We start from the raw sequence: 8,502 nt of genomic DNA on the forward strand, positions 1-8,502 counted from the left end.
AGACGTTCATTCAATGAACAGAGCTCATTATTGTGAGTGAAGAAGCTCCACTCTGTGGCCTTGCAGGAATCACACCCCTTGACACTTGCAGGTATGTATTTATACATGCTGTCCAAAATCTTCTAATTACAATTATTTTCACCTTTTTTTTTGTCTTTTCACACTACCATAGTTAAAAAAAAACAAGAAATTCACTCGGTAAAAAACATCAACATTCCATGGTAACTTTTTCCATATAGTACATGAGTTAATACACCTGGTGAAGTTGATGCCAAAATTACTCAAGCAGTAGAGGGGGGGAAAACGACAAGAAAGAGAATAATGAAAGAAGTCTCAACATATACAGCATTAATGGGTGGGGGCTTTGAATGTTGGTCACATGCAATTAAACATGGACCCATTCCTCTACTCACCAAAGTTTCCTCCCATAGTAATTATTATTATATTTCTGTATATTTTTAGATTCTATAGGTTTTCTCTTCCTCGGATCCTCCTTGTGATAATAATAGTCTGCAAAATCTTGTTTACTATATATAAATTCACGGTTCATAATTTCATTAGAAATAGATACATGCGTTTGTTTTTATTTATTGTTTTTATAATTCAAAAATTCACCGAGTGTTTGGTCCAATTATATTTCTCAAAAGACCGGAAAAACTCGGATAAATGACCTTTCCCAAGTAGAAATTCGAACATGGATTGGAAAGTAGCTTTATTCCTCCTTACCAGTTGAGACACTCAATCTTGGATCTCGCGTTTAATTTTGGTTTTTATTTCCATTGGATTGAATCGAATAAAATGATCATCATCTTGTAGAAAGGAAACCCTTTTGTTCTTTATCCGAGTTTCGATTTTGGAAGGAACAAAACCTATACTTATTTTCAAAGAATCCTTGTTTTTTTCATGTGTGTATATACTATGGTGTTCTATGTTTTAATATAGTGGACAAATTTACGTCCTTATGAGCTATATATTATATGATATAAACAATTATTTAAGTTAGTTTTCGGGTTTACTGCAAATTACACGCAACATATAAATAGAGTATTCATATCTCATATGTTGTCCATAGATTTCTAATAGCAAAAAATATTTAAGTCCCTAGATTTCTGATATATATATATATATACACACACACATGTAGTGTTTAGATTTCTAAATTGTCTAGATTTTTCGTTCCATAGAAATGTTCATGTAAACTTGAAGGGGAGAAAAAGGAAAGGAAATCACGTGTTTTGGTCATAATTGTCAAATAATTTGTATAAAGAGACAAAAACAATTACACGTAATAATGAGATCATGACTTAAGCATCGTGTTTTGGCTTTTGTCTCAAGGCTCTTTTGCTTTCTCGTGAACTGCCCGAGGAACGTGGGGTTTTGTTTTTTGTGGATTCTTTTTCTTCTTAATCAGTGCTACACCCCGTTTTTCTTTTGTTTATTATGTTTTGTGTATAATATAGACTGAGATTTTTTATGTGTTTGTATAATTGAATGTGTTAATTAGGCGTGAATATTTCCATTTAAATATACAAAATTGGATTGGATAGAATTAAATCCAATAACAATATAGTGTACAAACTGTGTTAGATCTAATAACTGAATCATACTTGAATATAGAAAATACCGAAAAAAATAGGATGAAAACAAGTACCTTTTCAACGAAAATTATATCCAAATAAAATTTTAAAAATCAAATGGGTATAGTTTTTTTTTACAAAATAGGAAAAATCGAATCCAAAAATAAATTAAATAAAATATAAGCGAAACTAGAAATATTTGTTTCTAACTATTCCAAACAATAAAATAATATTGTAATTCCAAAATATTATTTCTAGAGGTGACTCATTTAAACATTCAAATTCCAAATTGTCTATAGTTTAGGAGAGAGACTGCAGGAATTATCTTTATCTTTATATGTTGTATTTCAAAATTTTGAATAATAACAATTCTACTCAAATAATAACAATTATCATGCAATATTCTACTCAAATATCTATCATCTACCACACCAAACGATAAAAACAATGACCAATATTTTTTTTAATCCCGCATCTTTTACATTTTTTTTATAATTTAGAAATTCATCGGACCTTTGACTCCATTATATCTTCCAGAAGACCGGAGAAGCTCATGTGAATAGGCCCTCTCCAGATGAGGACTCGAACCCGAATTAGAAAGGAATTTTGCTTCATTCCTTAACGGTTAAGCAATCCAATATTGGATCTTATCTCTTACATCTTATTATAGATTTCATATTCGATTCGAAAACTCAATAGAAATTTTGAAAAGTTGTAAACTTTGTGACTAAATCATGAAACAATTTAATGCGCATATTTTTTTCCTATTATATTTTATATGTTATAGATAGCATCTTCTTAATCACTTGAAATAGATATAAAATTCACCTTTCCATACATAACATAGATTGCATTGCATGGACCCATTGCCATTTGTAATATAAGAAGAGTATTATTATTATTATTATTATTATTATTATTATTATTATTATTATTATTATTATTATTATTATTATTATTATTTTGTAGTTCATATCTACGTCTCTTTATATACAATATCTTTAATATGGAATCTTATAACATGTAAACGTTCACATCTCCCAACATGTTAACATCATCAAATCCCAACCGAAAATTGCCACAACATATAAAAGAAAGCTGCTTTTCATACAACAATATTGGACATGCCAACCACCATTAATTAGCCGCACCAAATTAATCATTCATCACTACAAATTTAATTCCGTGCATTATCCACTTTAACAAATTATTCAATTCATAAACTCACCATGTAAATATAAATAACAATAATAAAAAAAAATAAACTCGCCATGTATGGCTCACGAACTGCGATAATGTTTAGAAATTATAAAGAATTTACATTTTGTATAAAATTTACGTCGTTTTTTGTTTGGTTTATGGATCTAGGGTTTTTTTAGGTCGACTGATGGGGTGTCCTTGTCTCATGTCTTATGTTCGAGCCGCAGGTTGAGAACGAAGGTCCGGTTTGCAGTACACAAGCTGCCTCCAGATTTTGAGAGATGTAGTCGGGTCGAAAGTTCGGAAAACTTTAGATTTATCAAAAAAAAAAAAAAGAAAACGTGAAGAGCTCAAAAGGAAGTTTCCACCAAACTATCCATTTTTTCTTCTCCCTTGTTACCAGATTTTACAGATGAAACCCATCGAAATTTATGGAGAATATTGTTCGAATTTTTACAAGTTTACTCTGATGTAATACCGTAATGTTTTCATTGCTAAACGAAAAATATTTGAAAATAACAAGATTATCAGTCTAAAAGATTAAAAAAATTTATATATATATTTCATATATATATATATATATATTAGTAGGAAAAAATGTCATATGTATATATATATATATATATTAGTAGGAAAAAAATTTCATAGTATATCTCATGGATTACTTATAATGCTTACCGTGTGATTTCTAATGGACCGACGATTCACTGGTTTAGTTGACGGAAATTTCATGGGTTTTATTTTCATACGATTCCGTTCGTAGCAAAAATCTTCCCATACTATGGGAATGCGGGCCCGTTTAATGCTTTAACTTTAAGAAAAAAAATTAGGATAAATAATTCTTTTTTCATGTTAATTTTTAAACAACATCTTTGTTTCTGTCGACGAATGTCTTGGAGTTGCCGGCCCACACTTTCATGTCTAGGCCCATCAACCGGAGATTGTAATTTATTTAACTGACATGATACCCCTATATTTTTATATATTTACGGATTTGGCATAACATTTTACATTTTACATTTTACAAACCGTACCTTATTTGGTACTTACAAATGATTTTTTTTTCATTTTGTCTTTTAATAAGATTTTTTAATACAGCGAAAAATGAATTTAATATTGAAAAATAAACTAGAAACACTGGTAATTCGACGATTGAATCTTTCGGAATAGTTGGATTATATATCATAACCTCACATACAATACAATCATTCTGCCATTCATCATGTGTGTATATATATATATATATATATATGATCTCTCACATATTTGCTTTTCAATTATTCATTTACGAAATTGAAACAAGAGAGACAACATTTTTCAACACATAAAGACCACTACACAATCTATAAATTACAGATCTTCCCCAAACAAAAAAAAGTGCCCAAAACATTTATAAAAAAAAAACGAAAAACAGAATCTATAAATTACATATTTCCCCAAACAAACAAAAAAAAGTGGCCAAAACATTTAAAAAAACGAAAAACAGAATCTAGAAAATCAGACCGGAGTGTCGGGAGATGTGGAAGCAGGTTCAACTTTCCTCAGTTGAATCGCCTTAGGAGACACATCTCCATCATGATCAGAATACATGTAAGCAAACCCTCCATGCCTCGTCATGTCCATCCCCTGCATCTCGTCCTCCGCCGATATCCTCAGCAGCCCTAACTTTCGCAACACGTAAAACAGCGTCCCCATCGTGGCGCTTACCCATCCGACTATCACCAGGATCTGTATTACTTGCGCTCCAAGCAACCTCCCTCCTCCTCCCATGAACAGACCGTACGGCCGCCCCGGCTTTCCCGGATACACCTCCTCCACGTATTTCTCGGTCGCGAACAGGGCCGTGAAGATCAGGCCCCAGGCTCCGCACCCGCCGTGGAGCTGAGCTGCCTCGAGCGGGTCATCGTATTTCAACATCTCGGCCAGCTTGTTGCAGCCGATGAGGACCAGGGCTGCCACGAATCCACAGATTATCGCAGCCCATGGCTCAACCACCGAGCAACCCGCGGTTATGGCCGCGAACCCGCCAAGGAGACCGTTGCAGACATCGGTCACGTTCCAGTGGCCTGAGAGGAGACGCTTCCCGAACAGAGTGGTCAGAGCCGCCGTGGAGCCGGCGAGAGTAGTCGTGACCGCGGTTCTACCAACCGCGCTCCACTGTCCGTAGAATGAACCGGAGGAGTTGTACGGACTGAGGATCTTGAGGAACGAACCAGGGTTGAATCCGTACCAACCGAACCACAGGAGGAAAGTACCGAGAACGACGAGCGATGCGGAGTGGCCACGGAGGGCGATGGCGCTGCCTCCGCTTCCGAACCGTCCGATTCTCGGGCCTTCGATCAAAGCTCCCCAGAGACCGGCGATTCCTCCGACCATGTGTACGACACCTGAGCCAGCAAAATCGATGGCTCCGGTCCCAAACAGCAAGTCACCATTGGACCTAATTGGACTAGCCCACCCGTCCGCGGACCAGAACCAATGGGACACAACTGGGTAGACGAACCCGGTCAAGAACGACGAGTAGATAAGATACGCGACGAACTGAGTCCGTTCCGCGATCGAGCCACTGGTGATTCCGGCGGCAGCGATGGCGAAAGCCCATTGGTAAAGAAAATGAGAGTAATCGGCGGAAGAGGTGGGGAAAGACCTGAGGCCGAAGAAGTGTTTTCCAATGAAACCATTGGAAGGAGACCCAAAGGCGAAGGCGTAGCCGAAGAGGTAGTAGAAGAGACCGCCGGCGGCTGCGTCAAGGACATTAGTGAGCATGATGTTCATGGTGTTCTTGGCTCGGACAGAACCAGCGCAGAGCATGGCGAACCCTAGCTGCATGGCGAATACGAGGTAGGACGAGAAGAGAAGATAGGTGTTGTCTATGGCGTAGGACGCGTCAGTGAACTTTGTGTTCACCGACCCGAACTGGCTGCATATGTAGTCGGCCGCTGCTGTGCCGTTCGGGCCGAGCAACGAGGACAGGTCTATGGCCGAACAGCTTATTGCTCCCGACATTGTTTGCAGGTGAGAGAGAGAGAGAGAGAGAGAGACTAATGGTACAAAACAACTCAGGGAGATAGATATGTCCCATCGGACCGGTGGTTTATATAAACGGAGAGAGAGAGAGAGAGAGAGAGAGAGAGAGAGAGATTTAAATAATAAAAAATTGTAAGGGGAAGTAAAATAATAAAATAAGTGGGTGTGATTTTCTAAGAGTGAAAAAAATGATGAAATGTAAATGGTTATGGTTACGGACCTTATGGTTATAAAAATATTTTATGGATTTATTTATGTATTTTTTATTTCGTGAGTACGTGATTGGTTGGTTGATTCAGACTTTGGAGACTGTGACCGTAACATTTATATCTGGCTTTAGCCGTCGGGGACTTGTTGTTTATTATTTTTTCGAGATTAAGAAATATAATTATAGTTTTATAATGAAGATTCGAGGATTATCATGACGTTAATTATGATGGATACACTTTATTATACTATTTCGTTGACTTACACTTCCACCATGATATTGAATTCACTGGCATATTATTACGTGAATTTAAAATAATAAAAATATAAATATATGAATAAAAAAATAAAATTTTATATGGTTTTTTATTTTATAAATTGTTGTCACACACTCAGAGGGTACGTTAACTTACGTGCCCCCTAACTGCACACTTTTTTGTTTAAATTCCGAAATTTTTTTAATTATAAGTTTCCTGTCAAAATCAAATTATCATTTTTTTCCTTATTCTTATATTCATATGTTATTTGTTTATGTATTCTTAATATCTCTAATTTGCTTGGCGCATTGTTTTCCATTTACTGGCGGTTTCATTTTTTTTTCTTTGGGATTTCTATTATTATTATTATTATTATTATTATTATTATTATTATTATTATTATTATTATTATTATTATTATTATTATTATTTACACATTTACTTTACTATAAAATTTGTTTTGAAATATTTTCATATCAATGGCCCGTAACTGTAATATAAATTATTTATATGTTATTCTCTTTTTTTTTGGTAATTATATGTTATTATCTTGAGTTTATAATATACGGCAACTTAATAATATTTTTTCAAAAAATGAAATATGGCTTATGTTATGAAAAAACATGCAAGATGTTGAATAGGAATTAATGTATAGTAATTAAAAATTACTTAACATAGTAATTATTGTAATGAATTAAAACTTTGTTAAATTCAGTGAATCCTGTGGGTGCAATAGTCAGCAAAATCGACCAATCTCAAAATAGGAGGGTTTGTTTTTCGACCTTTTCTCTGGCGAGATTCTCGGTCAAAGTGGGACCCATATGAATATTCTAATTGGATTCTAACCTTTTAAATTATTGACACTAGGGATAGATTATTTTAAAATAAAATAGTTACGATTTAAAGAAACTAATGACATTGATTTTGAGTAAATGTCAACTTTAATAGAAATCCAAAATAAAACAAATGAATATGATTTTTAAATCGAAACATTTCAATAGGTGATTAAATCACAATAATTTAGGATGAAAAAAATAGTGTATAAATAAAGGAATAAATAAATTGTATAAAAATAGAATCCACCGACGTATTTCGAATTGAATTGAAATTTGTTTTGCTATGATTTACCATATGATATTATAATAAGGTTTTCCATCGATTTCTCATAAATATATATGGGTCGCACAACACTCATTTTTCATGCATAAAATTACAAAAAACAAACAAACAAAAGAGCTTATTTACTTATCTTACCTAAAAATTGCTTCATGTGAAAGCATAAATAAGAAATTAGGAATATAAATCAAGTAGCAGAAGAAATAATTTGAATTACAAATTGAAAAAAATCACTATAAAAATATTTCAATATTAAAAACATAAGAAAACTAATACTTTGAGGATGTTTTTACAGTCTTGTACCCAAGTAGCAATTAAAGTATATTACTTCTTTTTTTTTTATAACTTAAAGTATATTACTTTTCTGAATTTTTTTTGTTTTGAAAAGAAATAAAAAATTTCAGATATAATAAACCAAAATTACATATTGATCTTGCGCCAGCTGGATATTGCCTAAATTAGAATTAGGACCGCACTCAGAAGTTTTAATAATATGAAGAAAAAAAGATATTTTCTTCTAGAGAAATTATTAATGTTACTAAAAATGGGCAATGCTACGAATTCAATACATCCTGATAATAGTACGTTTAAAAGTAGAAAATTGGACAGTGAAAATGAAATCAATAATAAATTAGTCAAGAAGACAGGCTGGCCAATGATTATTATGTTAATTAAAACACTAATTACCTTCATTAATATTTCATCTTATTCCAATGCCACCAATAATAAAGTAACAAAGTCTAATAAGTTCTTAGAAAAAGTATCGAAATGATATGTGAAAGATACGAATCTTAGTTTTTATAATTTTTATATTTGAATTTAATCACTCTATCAATATAATAAAACAAACAAAAAAATAGTGAGAGAATACTATCATACCTGATTGATGATTCAATTAAAAAAAATATAGATTATTTATTTTATCTTGTAAATATTTTATTTATATATTTTCATAATATTATTCGATTTATCAATTTTTATGTTGATCTAAATATAGACTATAAAATTATAGAAAACCTAAATGCCTAAAAATTTAGACATTTATAAGTAAAAAATTAACTAAACCCATCTTAAAACTAGGGGTGTAAAATGGGTTCGGACCCGCAGGCTGGCGCCCC

The 8,502-nt window shown here is 33.0% G+C and overlaps 1 protein-coding gene across 1 annotated transcript; it reads right to left on the reverse strand.

Moving 5' to 3' along the window:
* Positions 1 to 4,040: 4,040 nt before the first annotated feature.
* LOC104804571 (ammonium transporter 1 member 1-like) lies at positions 4,041 to 5,830 on the reverse strand. The gene has a single exon (XM_010528879.2). It carries the CDS (start codon positions 5,781 to 5,783, stop codon positions 4,275 to 4,277), a length of 1,509 nt encoding a protein of 502 aa, XP_010527181.1. The 5' UTR covers positions 5,784 to 5,830; the 3' UTR covers positions 4,041 to 4,274.
* Positions 5,831 to 8,502: the final 2,672 nt, after the last annotated feature.

The sequence above is a fragment of the Tarenaya hassleriana genome, unplaced genomic scaffold (genome assembly GCF_000463585.1).
Source record: "Tarenaya hassleriana unplaced genomic scaffold, ASM46358v1 Cleome90, whole genome shotgun sequence".
NCBI classification, from domain to species: domain Eukaryota; kingdom Viridiplantae; phylum Streptophyta; class Magnoliopsida; order Brassicales; family Cleomaceae; genus Tarenaya; species Tarenaya hassleriana.